At 35.8% G+C, this 19,625-nt stretch overlaps 2 protein-coding genes and 1 long non-coding RNA gene across 3 annotated transcripts; 2 read left to right on the top strand and 1 right to left on the bottom strand.

Moving 5' to 3' along the window:
• Window positions 1-6,646: 6,646 nt before the first annotated feature.
• LOC131804388 (uncharacterized) lies at window positions 6,647-7,373 on the top strand. Its single transcript, XM_059127225.1, has 4 exons — window positions 6,647-6,680; window positions 6,750-6,817; window positions 6,904-7,022; window positions 7,093-7,373. Exons 1-4 carry the CDS (start codon window positions 6,662-6,664, stop codon window positions 7,274-7,276), a joined length of 390 nt encoding a protein of 129 aa, XP_058983208.1. The 5' UTR covers window positions 6,647-6,661; the 3' UTR covers window positions 7,277-7,373.
• Window positions 7,374-10,396: 3,023 nt separating this feature from the next.
• Window positions 10,397-18,807, top strand: LOC131804387 (uncharacterized). The gene is made up of 7 exons (XM_059127224.1): window positions 10,397-11,316; window positions 11,381-11,433; window positions 16,774-16,878; window positions 16,950-17,126; window positions 18,186-18,253; window positions 18,341-18,459; window positions 18,530-18,807. The coding sequence occupies exons 4-7, from the start codon at window positions 17,099-17,101 to the stop codon at window positions 18,711-18,713; spliced, it is 399 nt and encodes a 132-aa protein (XP_058983207.1). The 5' UTR covers window positions 10,397-11,316; window positions 11,381-11,433; window positions 16,774-16,878; window positions 16,950-17,098; the 3' UTR covers window positions 18,714-18,807.
• LOC131804390 (uncharacterized) lies at window positions 18,031-19,396 on the bottom strand. Its single transcript, XR_009343110.1, has 2 exons — window positions 18,845-19,396; window positions 18,031-18,764 (listed from the first exon to the last, which is right to left on the bottom strand). It is a non-coding gene; the product is annotated as an uncharacterized LOC131804390 (long non-coding RNA).
• Window positions 19,397-19,625: the final 229 nt, after the last annotated feature.

Below are 19,625 nucleotides of genomic sequence, written 5' to 3'. Positions count from 1 at the left end.
TATTGTTTTGGTTCCTTAATTTAATGTCTGACTTATGTCCCGATACTCTAGTTTTTAATTTGTTTTTTTTTTTTTGTTGCGGTACCTACATATATTTTTCCACATTTTTCGTCTTTTGTTCCATCACATTCAATGCTATATATTACATTGTGTCTCTCACTTAACGGAATTCTACTTTTGGTATTAGTAAATAAACTTTTTAGTGTATTGTTTGTCCGTGTTGCTACTTGCAGTTTATTCTTGTCATATAAATCGGAATTTTGGAATTTCTCAGATTATCCAGGAATATAAATCATTGATTTTTAATATATTTCAGATTTGTCCTTAGATTTCGGTATGTTATATTTATTTATTAATTTTTCAACTAATAATTTTTAACAGTATTTCTCGTATTTTGTTTTTATTAGTTTCGTGGAATTTATGGTCGCTAATATTCAATACTAGCTGGCCCAGTCCGCGTTGCCGGCCCGTAGTTTCAGTCTTCAATGATTGCTTTTTAAAGTATAATTATTTACAGATCTGGCTCATATTAGTGGACCTTGGAAGTAAAGTTATATGGGAACTATACCAAAATGTATACCTATGATGAAATTATTCTATATTTGTTAAAATTATTCTGTGTTTCAAATTTTTAGCCAAATCGATTGATTTTTTTAGAAATAGTTGAAATCAAGAGGTACTTTTATATGTGGTTCTCTTTTTCCTTAGAAACTAAGATGCTAAATAAGGCCAAATCAATTGAAAAATGTGTCCAAGACCCCGGAAATAGCTAAAATCAGGAAACACCTTCATATGAAGGCTATACCAAAACGTGGGCCTATATTGATTATTTTTTTTCAAGGATAGGTTTTCTTGCTAAGAACTCAAATCACTAAAATTTGCCGACATTACTATGAAAAATGTGGATAACATATAAAAAATACTTGAAATCGGGATATACCCTTAAGTGGGTGCTATACCAAAACGTTGACCGATACGATCCATATTTTGTACAAATAGTTCTACATACATCCCATAAGCCTGTATCGAATTTGAAAGCTCTACTTAAATGTTGCGAAATATAGAGCAACATATTTGAGGCCGTTTTGGTATGAATAAAGCTATATAATGGGTCATAAAATATTTGGCCTGGGAAAGTAAACCCCTGTAGGGATTTTGATCTACTCACCGAATACTATTCATTTAGAATTTACCGACCGCTATATTGGCTCCCTATTACGCATAGTCACCCGTTTACTGGTACCAGCGATTTAAAGTATATTTAAGGTTGTGGAAGAATTTCCAGGAGGATATAATTACTTTTCCTACTATAGTTCCAATTTGATCTACTATTTTGTTCAGTCCGCATATTGCAGTGACCCTTTATTTTCGAAAATTCATTGACATCCGCCCCAAAGAATTTTGCACTTTTATTCCTCATTAGACGGATTTTAACTGTATGAAAGAAGAAGGTTTAGGAGTTCGCGTCTTACAGCAGAAGCGCGATGTAGGTCCTGAGATGTTAATTCTTGTCAGAAAGATCAGTATTTAACATCGTATTGTGCTTTCAATATCTTTCATTAAGAATTAAAAAAATAACAAATTTTTACGTGATGTTTTTTTTGGATTTTATCCTTTTCTGCCAAGAGACCATTCCGAATTGGCTATCCTTTTGAAATTCGATTCCATTGAAAAATTTTTCTCGATTTTTCCGGATTGAAGAATATTTTCGAATTTTCTCTTTTCTATCGCAAATTTTGCGAAGTTTAGAGAGAACATATTTGAGGTCCTTTGTGTATGGTTTGGGCTATATAATGTACCTTAAAAAGTTCGACCTGGGAACCCTAAACCCTTTCAGGATTTTGATCTACTAACCGAATACTATTCACTTAGAAATAACTTGAAGGTTTCAGTAAAATTTTTCGGAGTATATCATTTATTTTCTTACTATATTTTCGATTCGATGTACCATTTTGTATAGTCCGCATAATGAATTCAAATGAAAGGATTAGGTCCATGTTTTGATATGACATATTTGTCGGTCATATTTTAGTTTGTTTGGAAAGATTACCATTTAACATCGTATTGTGCACTAATCTCATTTTTTCCCGTCATTCAGAATTAAAAAAAAATGTAATTAAACTTCAACAAAGCATGTCAAATTGAAAAAAAATTATGCAATATTTAAAATTATGAAAAATTAAAAAAAAATATATATGCATCACAAAAAAATTATTGGCGTATTTTTTACGCTATATTTTGGATTTTATCCTTTTCAGGCCAAGATACCATTCCGAAGCCGTTCTTGAGTTAAGGCGTAGTAACCACCATTTATTTGTTCACATTGAAAAACATACATGATTCTTGAACTTGTTCGCGGATTTGTTACAGCAAATGTTTAAGATCCTTAAGAAGTTAGCCAATAGACTGGGCTATCATTCGATTCCATTGACAATTTTGTCTTGTTATTTTGTTATTTCTTACCGATTTTAAAATTGAAATTATTCTTTCACTTAGTTATGACCTCGTTAAATTATTTCAAAATCATCTGTTCAGTTCGCCACTACAAAATTAGGTACTAAAATTCAATGTAACCCAATTCTCAAAAAATCGCCAATAAAGTTAATCAAATTGAAAAAAAAAAAACGTTTGAACACGCTATTGTTTTTTTCAATGCATAAAGTCTATAAACAACAGTTTTGTCCGTTGTCGATTTATACTACCCGAAAAATACTATACAGCATATTAGGATTCAAAAATTCGAAAATAGTAAGTCAAAATGAAAAAAAAAAAATCATGCAAAATAAAACATTACTATTGACATTCCAAAAGTCAAAATGATTTTTGCTCTATTTTTTGGATATTATTCTTTTCCGGCAAGAGACAATTCCGAATTTGTCTGAATCGTTAAAATCAGACCAGCGGTTCTTGAGTTATAAGCGTAGTAACTAACACAACTTTCTTTTATATATAGATTCTGTTTATAAGGTTTCTACCTGTGTTAAGAATCATTTGTTTTGGATGTTTCAAGTGGAAATTTAATATGCCGTTTTCCAAGTATACCTGTGGACCTGGGACTAGAAATAATGGAGGAAAGATGGAAGGAAATTAAGGAATACACCAATATGTCAAAGAGCTTATTTTTAAGTATTCTGAAGTTTTGTATTAAAGATAACCGATATTTTCAATATGAGGACAGAATATACAAACAAAAGAAAGGACTACCAATGGGTTCACCCGCTTCTTCGATTGTAGCTGATATAGTGATGGAGAAACTACTTGACACCTGCATGGAAAAACTTAAGACGAAACCTGTGATATTGGCAAAGAATGTAGACGATTTATTTATGATTGTTGGGGAAAATGTAAATGTAACAAGAAACATTGACGACTTTCAATAATTTCAACAAAAATATTAAATTTACCATTGAAAAGGAGAATAATGGTTTCATCCCATACCTGGACACACTCGCAATGAGAGAGGACAATAAAATAGAAATGAATTAAATTTCCACTCGAAACATCCAAAACAAATGATTATTAACACAGGTAGAAACCTTATAAACAGAATATTGAATATTAGCGACCATAAATTCCACGAAACTAATAAAAACAAAATACGAGAAATACTGTCCAAAATTATTAAATGAAAAATTAATAAATAAATATAACATACCGAAATCTAAGGACAAATCTGAAAAATATTAGAAATCAATGATTTAGATTCCTGCATTATCTCAGACATTCCAAAATTCCGATTTATATGACAAGGATGAACTGCAAATAGCAACACGGACAAACAATACACTAAGAAGTTTATTTATAATACCAAAAGTAGAATTCCGTTAACTGAGAGACACAATGTAATATATCGCATTGAATGTGATGGAACAAAAGACGAAAAATGTGGAAAAATATATATAGGTACCACAAAAAACAAATTAAAAACTAGAGCATCTGGACATAAGTCAGACATTAAATTAAGGAACCAAAACAATATTCAAACCAGTAAAGAAAGTCTTAAATTTGGGCGGGACCGACTTTATGATACCCTACACCACTTTGCTAATTTAGTAGAGCTCCGAACAACAATTAAAAGTTTTTATGGGAGAAATCAATCATACACGCTATGATAATAATTATAATTTAAAGTTCAAAGGACTAAATATGCCGAAGCATTTGTATCTTTTAAATTCGGACTTGTATTGCCCATTTGGTGCATAATTAATTTATAATCGGATAAAGATATTTATGGGAGTTATATCCAAATCTGAACCGATCTCGATAAAATTTAACCAATGTATTTCTGAGCTGTATTGCCTATATTTCCCCAAATATTGTTGTTACGGCTGCGGAGGACAAAAATAACAAATCGGATGAAATATATATATATGGCTATATCTGAACCGATTTCGATTAAATTTGGCATACTTATTTTCAGGCCTAATTTGATTGTATGTGCAAACTATTCGGGCTGATATTACACGTTTGGTGCACAATAAAAGGCACGAAGATATATATGGGAGCTATATCTAAATTCTTACGGATTATCTCCAATTTCAATAGGGTTCGTCCTTGGGCCAAACAAATAATCTGTGCAAAATTTCATCTGGATAGGGCAATAAATGCGAACTGTACTTTGTTTACAAAATACATGGACAGACGGACGGACGGACATGCATAAATCGACTCAGAATGTGTTTCTATGCAGATCATCAAAAGGAACTATGGGTCTATCTCGTTTCCTTTTGCCTGTTACAAACAAATGCACAAAGACATAATATCCTGACCACCTTGTGGTGTAGGGTATAAAAACAGCACTTGCAGAACACTGTAAACCTAACAACCACATACCAAACTTTGACTAAATACGAGTATTACAGACGGAGAATAACTACAACAGAAGGTTAACATTGGAGATGCTGTATATAAATAACATACCAACAAACAAAAAGATCAATTAAAAAAGCGATGCCGATAATGCAGTTTATTGTTATCGACACTTGACAAAGAAGAGATCGTGCAATATGTAGAAATAATCAGTGCAATAATAACACCAGACAATGGTAGTAAAAACTAAATTAGCTGTTAAGTAAATCTAAATATATTATGTAAATCTCTTTTTTGGGAAATAATTACGCCCCTAACAAATATTATCTTCTATAGTTGTAAATACTTTTACACATACATGAACATTTTTTAAATAAAATATTGTAAACTCTATGAATGGAAAGCTAAGCATTCCTTGACGACTGAACAAAAAATGTATACCAATGAAGTAAATATAACAGAAAAACTTCTTAAGAAATGATCGTAATTACATAACATTTTGAAACAATATATATTTTTAAACAATATTCAGAAATAAAAACGGTGCAAATCGAGTGGGCCACCACCCCATAAGTACTAAGTACCATGGTACAATGATATCAAGGTAGGGCAAAGTTAAAAATCAAAGAAAATACAACTCTCTACGTACGGCTAATAATGTCACACGATGAAAACGTCAATAGCCATAGACACAGGACTTGTTATGAAAAGTAAATTTAATAAAGCGTAATGGTTACTTTAAGAGCGTTGCATTTTCTTTTAATAGGAAGGAAAAGTCCGCTCGTATTGCCTTATTTGATTACGAATTCTGGTCAATTTCCCAAGAACGTGTTCTTAACTGGCATCCATAAACCACAAAATATGCGATACGTGGAAAACAAGGACTCACTTTTGTTATATCAAGATGACTGTTTGAAGATGAGTCTGTCCATATTTAGCCGTGCTCGTCTGTCTGTCTGGCTGGTGCGCACGAAAATTCTCGAAACTTGGTACATCATATTATTATAGTCAAAGTTATATAGTTCGGAGGTGGGCAATATATAGTTCGGAGGTGGGCAATATCGGTGCGATCCTACTGGTATCTCCCCCACAAAACGTCAACAATTTCATAGAAAATAATTTTTCGTTATAAAATAAGAAAAGATTATCCAATTTTGTCCAGATATTGCAAATACAAATATTTGAGTCAACGCTATACCAGGGGTGAAAGTGTACAATATCGGTCAACATCTATATATATAAAAGAAAGTTGTGTTAGTTACTACGTTTATAACTTAAGAACCGCTGGACTGATTTTAACGAATCATACAAATTTGGAATTGTCTCCTATCTGTAACAACCGTTTTCCGAGGATGACGAAAAATCGCAATATTTGGCTTTAAGTGGCGTTGCCGGTATGCTGGCGTTTAGCGCGGCTATGGCTCGTCGGGTGAGGGGTGGTTCTTGCCACTTGAAGACCTTTTCGGTTGAACACAAAAAAAATATCATACCGGGCTTGCACGAATATCTAAAAGGGGAATATTATTAGAAGCCTGAAACATGCCTAAAAATACAAAAAAACTACACTTGTCTACCAAAAACTCAATCTTAAACTCACTTTAACCCAATTCTTTCCTCCGGAAACAGCTCTCTTGGCGGCTGTCCGACCAAGAGATAGCCCTCCCACCGAGAACACCTCTCGCCATGACGTCACCACTCCCTGACGTCCCAAATTTGACCCTTCACTTACCTCCGTTTAAACCATCCCTACCACCTTCTTAATGGCCTTAAGCCAACGACATCATCTTCATTTGGAAGTATACAATTTTATTACACCTATTGTACATTACATATTGATTTATACTATCAATCAATGAAAAAAAGCAGGAAACGTAATTATTAACTCCATAAAAAAAATTAATTCCAACTCTAGGCTCCTTCTCTTTCTTTTTCCTTTTCAGGGTTCGATGGCGGGTATCAAGAGTTAGGACCACTGACGGCAGCTAATGGACAAGGTTCTTCCCAAAGAGTAAGTACGTAATAGTATGAAGTTTAGCTTTATAACTACATTCCCGGTTCAAGATTAAAAAATGATAATTTATTTTCCAATTCCAGGCCAGGACAAACAAAAGGCAGTATGTCGACACCACAAAAACAATCGACGAGAAAAAAAGGTGGATACCTAACCTCGAAATGAGCTCAATTCAACGAGGGATCCTGCACTGCAACACCAGGCGAGTAAATCTTAAATTAAACTTCTTTTGTTTACCCCTTTTTATTTAAAAATTGTACTTTTCTTTTCAGGAAAACCGCGGAATCTAATTATGTCGCCTCGTCGTCCGTCTGTCTGTCCGGAGTTTATAGTGACGTCTATAGGGAAGATACCAAGTCACGCTGGTATAGCAGTGACGGAAAATCTGCGCCTCCCTCGATGGATTGGATGGGCGATGGTGTGGCTCTTTACTCCAAAAATTCTGCCAGGACTTAATTTTTAAGATTTTTCTTAATTTTCTTTGTATTTATTAAGTTTTGTTTCAAGCTTAATTCAGTTTCGTTTTGTTTTAATTTTGATTCATTTTCATTTTGTTTAAACTTAATTCAGTTTTGTTTTGTTTAAACTTTAATTCATTTTCATTTTGTTTAAAATTTTGCCAAACTTTAAGATGTTTATTTAGTTTTTGTATAACTATTAAGAATACTTTCAGGTTTAGTTCTTAAATGTTCACATTTTAGCTTTTTAAATTTTATATTTTGTTTTAAGATTTATATTTTGTTTTAAGATTTAAGCCTTTTTAGCAAAAAAAAAGGTTTGGATTTTGTATTCTTTTCATTTATTTTGTTGAACACATCAAATTAATAAATGTAATTCCTTTTACTTATGGAATTTATCGCCAAAAAATGCCGGGTGTTTTACTTCGCTGGGAGCTGGGAGCCACGCATCCAATCTTCTTCGCTGATGAGATAAAAAGGAAAGAATTTTCTTACAATTTCTGCCAGGAAATTCTGGCTGCCATTTTCCTCGTTTAATTTGTCCATTTTCTTTTTAAATTATTCCCCCTTATTGACATTTAAGTCATTGGAATAAACAGCTGTTCCCTAATAATGGTTGACAACATTCTTCTTCTTCTTCTGGCTATCAATTATTTTCATGGTTACCCCTTTTTAAGGCGCACACCACAAAGCCAACTATCCTGCTGATATCCTTATCGAAGGATAGGGGGAAAAAAGTGCGACATTCGGTATAAAAATAATAAAAAAAATCATTGTGTATGATACGGCAATTGAAAAAAAATCGATGTTTGGCATCCCTAACAATCGTGGTTTGGCATCCCTAACACTCATTTTCTGATTTTCCAAAATAAAATTTAATTCCGAACTGATTTATTTATTACAGTGTAAACGCTCCATTTTCGTCTATACGAACCTGGTATAAAGTTTACGTCATACGCTACGCGTTATCGTTTAGTCTGACGTAACGTAACTATCGATAGTAGTGATGTTTATGAATGAAAACAATCGGAGTACGATTGTATTGTAAATTTTTGGCGGATTAGCACGCGGACGGACGGACAATTTTGGAGCTGCAGAAATTGTTAAATTTTGGGTAAGTAAAGTGAAAAGAATTATAGTGAAATATTTAATAATTTAATAAAACAAGTGCCAGTGCCGGGTAAGTGATAATAATGTGTGTAATTAAAGTGATTTAAGTGCAAAAGAAATGAATGAAAATTATCAGTGACATACAGTGCGGGTGTATGTGATAATAGTAAATGGCAAATAGTTGCATGAAAAATTAATCCGTATAAATCTTAGAAAATAATAAAGAAAATTAAAAGAATACAAGGAAATATAATAATAAAGTGGTTTAAATGAAACAATTAAAATTAATTTCCTGAAATTAATTTAATTTCCTAGCCCAAAAAAAAAAAATTAATGATTTCCCTTCAATGTGTGTGTGTGTGAGTGTGAGTGTAAGTAAAAGTTGCATTTACAATGAAAAATTGCACTCATTAAGAAAAAATGTGACTTTGGCGGAAACAATAAGTTCGAAATAAATTCGAAGTGAGTGAATAGTGAATAAAAATGGAACAGATAAAGAAAATATAGAATTAAGGAATGAGTGATAAGTGCGAATGAAATTAAAAAGATAATGTTGCCAAAAGAAAAGAAAATTGAAATAGTGAAAACAAAACAAACTGCAAAAACGAATAAAGTGAAAAGTGAAGTGCAAAAGGAATAATTAATGATCATTGTCGGAAATTAATAATTACTAGTGAAAAATTAAGACAGACCTAAATTATGTGTGCAAATATTGTGTTTATTTTTTTCTTTAAAGACAAATAGTGCGAAAAATTGAATTGAAATGAACAAAAAATTAAAAAGTATTTTTACTAGTTAAGAATTGTGCGAATCAATGTCTAAACAATGAATGAAAAAGAAAAGTGAATGAAAATGAAATTGAAAATAGTGTGAATTTAATGAAAATAAATTTTCTTTTAAGAATTTGGCTTAGGTAAAACTGAAGTGAAAAATTATGTGAAATATCCTGAATTTTGATATAAAAAATTAAATTTTAATAAAAAAGAAAATTTTTACAGAGAAAAAAAAAAAAAAAAAAAATAGAAAAACTTATATAAATCGGACGGACGTAAAAAAAGCAACTATTGTGTCTATTTTTAATAACAAAATGTGAAAAAAAAAATTTCAGTGCAATAAAAAATTTTTGCAAGATTTTAAAGAAGAGAAAAAAAAATTGAAGTGTCGTAAAAATGAAATAAAATAATAAGCAATGATATTAAAAAAATTATTGTGAATCACCGAATAAGTTACCGAAAATATTATATAAAATTGGACTTCGGTGAATTTGATGTGACGAATAAAGTGAAATATTCTAAAATTTTAACGGAATTAAATTGAAAGAAATAAAAAAATTACAAAAATAAATAAATTCTCTCTTCGTTTTAATTTAAATCATAGTCCACCGTTAGGACACAGAACTAATACTTATTTTCTTTTTCTTCTCTTTACAGATTTTTTTGCACGAGTTTAGCCTGAAAGAAAGGTGAGTTGAGCATGGTGTCTTCTTTTTCCGTAGGGGTACCATCAACTAGGACCCCCAGCTTTGGTCAGAAAGTTGGATACGACATTACTCCAAATATACCTAGGTGTGTTTGGTTTTGTCTTCCCGATTTCAGACTCTATCTTCATAATTCGATGACTGACAGCTCTGCGACCTTGTGTACAACACTCTTCTGCCTTGTGCCATGGATGCGTATGGGTATACAAAGGAAGAGTGCACAAATGGTCAAAGACAGTCATAAATTGACTGCTCAGGAATCGTTAACATATTGTTAGAGTCCGTAAATTTGGGATGCTTCTATCGTAATCCAGCGTATTCTTTCTGACCTCTGCTGTTGGTGTCTAGGAGAGTGGCCTCCTATGGAAACCAAGAAAAGTTTTCCATAATCTCACAAGACAACCCAAAAAGTTGCCCGAATTGGATATCTAATTCACAAAAGGTAAGTAGATATGGAAATGCTGAAAATTGTATAAACAAAAGATATTAATAAGTTATTTTTTTATCTTTCCAGGCATTCATTACCTTTAGGCGGTGGAATTGGCCTGACCTGCAAAAACAGGAAATACAATGGATGGTAAGTCCGAGCAATCCTGTTCTACTTTTCTTCCAGCAGGTGTACCATCGCCTGGACCTTCAGCTTTAGCCAGAATGTCGGATACGATGGCTTACGAATGCACTGAGGTGTATTTGTTTCTTTTTGTCTACCGGCTTCCAGACTCGAGCGTCGTAAGGCGAGTGACGGACTGATCTGCGACCTCGTGTACAACAGTTCCCTGGCCCGTGCCATAGAGCAAACGGCTACTGCGGTACCTATCGCGAAAGGGGAATTGCACTAATGGTCAAGGACAGTCACTACGTGACTGCTCCGAAAGCGCAGACATCAGCTAGAGTCGGCAAACCCGGAGTGCTTTGATTCGTACTCTGACTTCGAAATTCTGACTTCTGCTGTTAGAGTCTAGGAGATTGGACGCCTGTTCGAATAAAAAAACAGGGTTCCGAACTACACCATCATCCAAAATTCTAAGCGAGACCTAAGTGGGACTACGGTCGGCGCTAAGATAAACGTAAGATGTAGTTTTAATTCTCTTTCGTAGTTTTTGTAATTTTGCTCTGGAAAATGAGAAAAATTATGAGAACTCTATTTCTTATAAACATAAAATTTATAAAAAAATTTCAGCCAAACCCCTTTGTAAGTATGGCATTTCATTTCTAATTTCTTTTCTTTCTTTTGAGATGTTCATTTCATTACATTTATTTTTCCAACCATATTACCTCATGACATTTCACTAATTCCTTCTTTTTCCTTTACTTTTATGGCTAAAAATTGGAGAAATTGGGTTCAACCCTTACCCATACACTCAACTACACATCACTAATGAAGAGAAAGCTGCCCTACAGCTTGTATCAACTTAGGAATAATAAAGGACATTTCGTAAGTCGTAATTCAGGTTAGTCCTTTTAATATTATATCTTAAATAATACTATTGAAATTTGTTTTTTTTTCCAATGCAGGTATTACTTCAACTAAATTCGAACGGATTTCCCGGAACTCTTGGAAAATTCAGGTGAGTATTGGAGAAAAATGATGCAATTTTAGTTAAGCTAGATTTAGAATTCAATTTCATATACTTTTCGTGTAGACTTTGCGGATTAGTATTTCATCCTGAGATCTCCGCTTTAGTTTAAAAAAACTAAACTTCAATTAATTAAAAAAAACACATGCTATCCTCATATATATATGCTTTAGACTTCGGTCGCTATATATATGCAAAAAAAAAACCCAAAAGAAAAATTAGATTAATCATTTAGTAAGCATTTATTGCTTCAAATCCTTAGCGTGAAAAACGCCGAGGGGATGCCCTTTAAGATCTTCGACTTCATAAAGGCATTTCCCAACTGGCTTAACAATGCGACACTTGAAAAATTTCTTGTCAAGTTTAGCATTATAATTATTTTTAAAAACACTTTGCCTAAAACTTCTTCGGAAAACTTCTTGCCCTGGGATGAACTTGACCTGACGACTTCTAAGATTATACGACTTCTCATGTCTCAAGTATGCCTGGTGCAGACTATTTCTTATCTTTTCTCTGATAAGATCCTGTTTTACCGAGTTTGGAATGAGTGTTGTCTCGGGGTCATTGAGAAGTTTAAGCTTCCGGGCTAGTTTGTAAAGGCTGGCATGGTTAATCATGTTAACTCCAAAGAGCGCAAAATAAGGGGTAGTTCCGATGGAACTATGTACAGAAGATCGCAGAGAACATTCTATCTCTGACAAATTTCGATCCCATTCTCGGTGATCTTCTCCCAAATACGCTCGAATTGCTGACAAAATTGATTGATTTACTCTCTCCGAGGCATTCGCTTGAGGAGAGTGAAAAGCGGTCTTTGTATGATTTATTCCAAAAAGCTTAACCATGTCTACAAATTCTTTGCTGATAAATTGTTTCCCGTTATCGGAGACAATTACTTCAGGGGTTCCAAATTTATGAAATACCTCACTTATTAAAAATTTCACTACGTTTTTGGAATTTGCTTTGGCCATGGCCTTTAATAGGACGAATTTTGAAAGGTGATCTACCACAATAAAAATAAAACTATTTCCTGTTTTGGTTCTAGGATAAGGACCTAAGAAGTCTATAAAAATTCGTTGGAAAGGTCTTTCGGTAATTGTTTCTGCTCCCATAGGTGGCCGAAGAGTAACATTAGCTGGCTTTGTTTCTTTGCAAATTACACAATCCTGAACAAAATTCCTAACTTGCGTATTCAAGTTTGGCCAGAAAAAATACTCTTTAATCCTTCGAAGTGTTTTGTGGAAACCTCCATGAGATGTTTGGGGTGGGCAGTGTGCGTTTTCTATAATTTGCTGGGTCATTTCACTGGGTACCCATAACTTCCAAGCGAAATCTTCGTTGAGGGGAATACCATCATAGAACTGAGTTCGCTTATATACAAAACCCTCAACCACTTTTAAATGAGGAAGTTGTGAAGAATTGCTTTCAATCGTATCTATCAAGGTTAAGTATTCATCTGATTTAAAAGCTGGTGAATCAAGGTCGATTAACGACTTAACGTCCAGAGAAATCTCCTCCATATCATATCTAGACAGCGTATCGGGTACTACATTTTGTGTGCCTTTACGGTGTTCTATCTCAAAAGAATATCCCTGCAAGTGCAAACTCCATCTGGCTAACCTTCCGCAAAGATCCCTATGTGACATGAGCCATTTTAGACTACTGTGGTCAGTTATTACTGTAAAGGGCATTAACTCTATATATGGCCTAAACTTTTTAATGGCCATCACCACTGCCAAACATTCCCTCTCAGTAACAGAATAATTCCTCTGAGCAGAAGTTAACTTTTGCGAGAAATACGCTATCGGATGTTCACCCTCGTCATCTCTTTGAAACAATACAGCTCCTATTCCTAAGTCTGAAGCATCGCACTGCACGTAGAATCTTTTGGTAAAGTCCGGGTGTGTAAGCACGGGACTGCTTATAAGAGCCTGCTTCAACTTATCAAATGCTACCCTGGCCTCTTCCGTGAAACTGAATCTTTTTCCTTTTTTGAGGGTCTCGAAGATGGGAGCCGCAATGGTGGCAAAGTCGGCTATAAACCTCCTATACCACCCTGCGGTACCCATAAAACTTCTCACCTGTTTTATGGTTTTCGGATATGCAAATTTTACTATAGTTTCCACCTTCGCCGGATCAGTTTTCAGTTTGCCACCGCCAACAATGTATCCCAAATATTTAAGCTCTTTGAAACAGAACTTCGACTTGGATACATTGATGGTGAGCCCTGCTTTCGCCAAACAATCGGCTACTTGCTCTAACAACCGTAGGTGGGTATCAAAGTCGGGCGAAACTACCAACAGATCATCCAGGTAGACAAAAACTCTATCACGGATTGCGCTGGGGATCACTTTGTCCATTAAACGGCATAACCTTTGGGCCGCATTACACAGACCAAAAGGCATGACCGTAAAATGATAAAGTGGTCTTCCGGGCACTGTGAATGCAGTTTTCTCTCTACTAGACGGGTCCAGGGGTATTTGCCAAAACGCATCCTTGAGGTCGACACTGGAGATAAAATATGTGTCTCCCAACCGACTGAGCAAACCCTCTATATGCGGCAATGGATAGGCATCCTTGACCGTAAGCGCATTAAGTTTACGAGCATCCAAACATAACCGATTTTTCTCACCCCTTCGGACTAACGTAACGGGGTGACTCCATGGACTTTCGCTCTCCTCAATTACCCCCAGGCCAAGCATCCTATCCAATTCCGCGTACATGAGCTTTTGCACAGCCGGGGACACTGGATAATGTCGATCCTTCACCGGAGTTGCATCGCCAGTATCGATTGAGTGGACCTCAGCATTCGTTTTTCCCAAACCATACTTGGCAAAGCATGGAAACTTATCCTTCACAATTTGCAAACGCGAACGTTGCTCATCGGACAATATATGGGTTTTCACATCACTGATCTCATCGGCTTCGTCACAGAGGCTCACCTGATGGAGGGACAACCCGTCAATCTGAGCAAAGAGGTGAAAACTACGCATAAAATCGGCTCCTAAAAAAAGTTCACGACTCAGAGAAGGCACTAGATAGAAAATGATAGGTTTCTGCTGCTTATTGAAATTGACCATTGTAGCCACTTTTCCAACGATTCGATGTGGACTACCATCAGCTGTCTTTATAAAAGAATGAAAATGGATTACATCCAATCCTGCTTTTCCTACAAAACTAAGGCAGTTCTTCCCCAAACAAGACACCGTAGCACCACTATCCAACAAACCTTCCAACTCCTGTCCGTTGATCGTAAGCTTTGTATATAGGCGAGTATCATCTCCCTCATACAATGTAGCCGATGCAATTTCTTTCCTAACTCTTTTTCTTCTCTTAAAGCGTTCTCTAGCTTTCCTCACTTTATTAGAAACCTCTCCAAAAATTCGTTCTTTAGCCTCATTATATTCCTTAATTCTAACATGGAGTGGTTTAATCTCCCTCAAATTCTTTACTGCTTCTGATTTCAATTTCTCTAAATTCATGTTCTTCAATACCACTATCTTATCACTAAGGCTATAACTATTTGATTTCTCTGGGGCTATACCGGGGTTGACCTCACCTGCCCCGTTGGAGGTGGGCCCCGATACTTGTTTCCCTGACATTTAGGACAATCTAAAACTGTTACATTCTCCTGTCCACATTTGTAGCAAAACAACTTGCGCTTCTCCCTACAATCTATCCAGCTGTGTCCCCACACTCCGCAATTCCAACACTTATATTTCGCCGGTGTACTAATCGCATCTACTTCCATCTCTTCTGGTATGACTTCTTCTTGCTGCCAATCAAGCTCATGTAGCCTCTGAGGAACGTTATATCGCTGCTGATGTTGCCTCTGGCTCCATATCAAGTTTTCTGCCCTCTTAACTTGGCGATAAAACTCCCCTAGACTTCTTATCTGGGCTGAGAAAATCATTTGGGCTAAAGATGGCTTCAAGTTACCCCGCATTATCTCTACCATGTCGTGCTCTTGATAAGGCGTTTTCTGCTGGGTCCGAAGCTTCAGCACGGAATTATAAAAATCGTCGAACGTCTCATGAGGTAGTTGCCGTCTGTTCAGAATTTTCATTTGTATTTGGAACTCATTCTCATACTGCTGGTACTGGTTCAAAAGCGCAGTCTCAAGCTCGCTCCACGAACGAAAATTGACAAACTTCCTTTGGTTCCAATACCAATCCAAGGCTGGCTTGTCTAGAAGCTGGTGGAACTTCGTCAAGAATTCGTCTTCCGGGCAATTGAAATCCCTCTTCAACTGTCCAACACGAAATATAAATTCTTGGACATTCACTGTCTTCTCGGTGCCATCGAAACGGATACCCCACTTGTCCAAATTTAACCGTCCGCTGGACTCAGAGTAAAAACTGGCTGGAGGACAAAAACCATATGGATTGCCTCCTTCGGGCGGAAACTCCATGTTGCTAAAAAGTGGTGGTCTATATGCGGCAAATGCATGGGGTCCACACTGTGGTCCTTGTACTGGTGGTGGTCCCGACAAATTAGGTTGTGGTGGTGGTTGTGTTACTTGACCAGCTGCTAAGGCACTGGGAATGGATGCTTGGCTGGGCATCTGCCCTTGGGCATAATTTGGTGCTGTATAACCTGCTGGTGGTGGCCGATATGACGGTATGGCATTAGGAACTCCCAGTAGACTCCGTACTTCCTCGCGCATTTCGCGCCGCGCTAATCCGACTGCAGTGTTAATAATTTCTAGCACTCCGGTACTGACTGCTGGCTGACCCGTAGGCACACCGGGTGCCAAAGATGGCTGTTGCAATCCAGTCAACACGCTGTAATTCGGGGAATGGACACTTCCATGTGACCAGAACGACGTGTTGAAAGAATTTGCGGCGTCTTGCAAAACCGACGGTATTGGAGGTGCTGTAGAAGAACTGGTAGGCATCGGTCCAGGCGTTGTAGTCGACACCGTATGCGTCGTTATGGGAACACTTCGAGTATAAGTGGTAACAGAAACAGTAGGAGCGGTCGTGACAACCGCACTGGCGACTACACTATTCTGACCTAAAATTGGCCTGCCAGTTGAGTCCCTATTTGTAGACCTAGTGCTGGGCATATTCCACTCTGTTGTTTCCTAACCTCTTATAAAACAAAATTCTTCCAAACTAAAAGAAAAATTAAGCTTTTGCCAAAAACTTCACTCAAATGAAAAAAAAAAAAAAAATTCAAGGTATTTCTATGGAATTCAGGCAATACCTTGAGGTTGAAAAAAAAATATATTTATAGAACTTTAAGTACCAGTTTCAAATTTAATAAACTTAATTTCCTATTCCATAAAATTTAATTCGATTTAATTTTTAACACACTTTTTCACATTCACAGGCCCTTTGAAAATTGACACGGCGTATCAACCCTTCAAGCCGAAATTGACTGAAAAAAATAAATAAATGCTAAAGATAGGTGGTGGGATAAAAGGTAAACTTAAAGGTAAGTGAAGGTCAAATATACTGTTTCTAAAGGAATACCAATTTTAAACTGTTTTAAAATATTTTCCACAGGGTTTCGGTGAGTTCTACTGGAAAAAACTGAGGAATTTAACTGGAATATGGAATAGGCGGCTTTCCCCAGACCTTCCTAAGAAATTCCATGACAATACGGCCCCTGGTCAAAAACCAAGATTGTCGCAGGACCAAAGGAAAACTCCGGTATGTCTGCGGTCCGCTACCTAATTCCGGGTACTGGAATTGTATAAAAAAGGAAATACTACTAACCTAAACCTACAAATTCGATTGAGACTAACAATTCACATTCGTGTAGCAGCGCGTCACCTGCCATTTTATAGGCTGCTTGAACGGGTCTCCACAAATGAGAACTGTTCGTCCAGACGAATTTGTTATTTGAAATTTTAACTGTAGATAAATATGAAACAAAATTAGTAATACTAGTGCGATTAGACGTAAATGCAAATTAGCACGACTAAGCCACTAGAAAGGAACAAGTTTCATATTTGTTTTTGAAAAATAAATGATGTCTTCTCGCGTCTTCGATGAAGCATCGCGCCAGGGACTCTTAATGTAACCTAAACGGGTCTCATCGAAGATATACGGAAAACACATTTATACACTATCACTAACAACTATTACAAACTAACGACATGTTTCAGGCCCCACGTTGGGCGCCATTTTGTAACAACCGTTTTCCGAGGATGACGAAAAATCGCAATATTTGGCTTTAAGTGGCGTTGCCGGTATGCTGGCGTTTAGCGCGGCTATGGCTCGTCGGGTGAGGGGTGGTTCTTGCCACTTGAAGACCTTTTCGGTTGAACACAAAAAAAATATCATACCGGGCTTGCACGAATATCTAAAAGGGGAATATTATTAGAAGCCTGAAACATGCCTAAAAATACAAAAAAAACTACACTTGTCTACCAAAAACTCAATCTTAAACTCACTTTAACCCAATTCTTTCCTCCGGAAACAGCTCTCTTGGCGGCTGTCCGACCAAGAGATAGCCCTCCCACCGAGAACACCTCTCGCCATGACGTCACCACTCCCTGACGTCCCAAATTTGACCCTTCACTTACCTCCGTTTAAACCATCCCTACCACCTTCTTAATGGCCTTAAGCCAACGACATCATCTTCATTTGGAAGTATACAATTTTATTACACCTATTGTACATTACATATTGATTTATACTATCAATCAATGAAAAAAAGCAGGAAACGTAATTATTAACTCCATAAAAAAAATTAATTCCAACTCTAGGCTCCTTCTCTTTCTTTTTCCTTTTCAGGGTTCGATGGCGGGTATCAAGAGTTAGGACCACTGACGGCAGCTAATGGACAAGGTTCTTCCCAAAGAGTAAGTACGTAATAGTATGAAGTTTAGCTTTATAACTACATTCCCGGTTCAAGATTAAAAAAATGATAATTTATTTTCCAATTCCAGGCCAGGACAAACAAAAGGCAGTATGTCGACACCACAAAAACAATCGACGAGAAAAAAAGGTGGATACCTAACCTCGAAATGAGCTCAATTCAACGAGGGATCCTGCACTGCAACACCAGGCGAGTAAATCTTAAATTAAACTTCTTTTGTTTACCCCTTTTTATTTAAAAATTGTACTTTTCTTTTCAGGAAAACCGCGGAATCTAATTATGTCGCCTCGTCGTCCGTCTGTCTGTCCGGAGTTTATAGTGACGTCTATAGGGAAGATACCAAGTCACGCTGGTATAGCAGTGACGGAAAATCTGCGCCTCCCTCGATGGATTGGATGGGCGATGGTGTGGCTCTTTACTCCAAAAATTCTGCCAGGACTTAATTTTTAAGATTTTTCTTAATTTTCTTTGTATTTATTAAGTTTTGTTTCAAGCTTAATTCAGTTTCGTTTTGTTTTAATTTTGATTCATTTTCATTTTGTTTAAACTTAATTCAGTTTTGTTTTGTTTAAACTTTAATTCATTTTCATTTTGTTTAAAATTTTGCCAAACTTTAAGATGTTTATTTAGTTTTTGTATAACTATTAAGAATACTTTCAGGTTTAGTTCTTAAATGTTCACATTTTAGCTTTTTAAATTTTATATTTTGTTTTAAGATTTATATTTTGTTTTAAGATTTAAGCCTTTTTAGCAAAAAAAAAGGTTTGGATTTTGTATTCTTTTCATTTATTTTGTTGAACACATCAAATTAATAAATGTAATTCCTTTTACTTATGGAATTTATCGCCAAAAAATGCCGGTGTTTTACTTCGCTGGGAGCTGGGAGCCACGCATCCAATCTTCTTCGCTGATGAGATAAAAAGGAAAGAATTTTCTTACAATTTCTGCCAGGAAATTCTGGCTGCCATTTTCCTCGTTTAATTTGTCCATTTTCTTTTTAAATTATTCCCCCTTATTGACATTTAAGTCATTGGAATAAACAGCTGTTCCCTAATAATGGTTGACAACATTCTTCTTCTTCTTCTGGCTATCAATTATTTTCATGGTTACCCCTTTTTAAGGCGCACACCACATATCCGAAAAGGATAATATCCAAAAAACCGCGTAAAATGTGATATATTAACATTTTCATTTTGACTTTTAAAATGTACAATAGTAATGTTTTATTTTGCATGATTTTTTTCCATTTTGACTTACTGTTTTCTAATGTACATTTGTAGTGTTTTTTATATTTACTAACTGGCCCGGTCGGCGTTGCCGGCCCGTAGTTTTTGTCTATTATGCATATTTTTCAA

The sequence above is a fragment of the Musca domestica genome, unplaced genomic scaffold (genome assembly GCF_030504385.1).
Source record: "Musca domestica strain aabys unplaced genomic scaffold, Musca_domestica.polishedcontigs.V.1.1 43, whole genome shotgun sequence".
In the NCBI taxonomy this organism is placed as follows: Eukaryota; Metazoa; Arthropoda; class Insecta; order Diptera; family Muscidae; genus Musca; species Musca domestica.
Note: the sequence above shows the minus strand (reverse complement) of the source record. Positions and strands in the feature narration are given on the sequence as shown.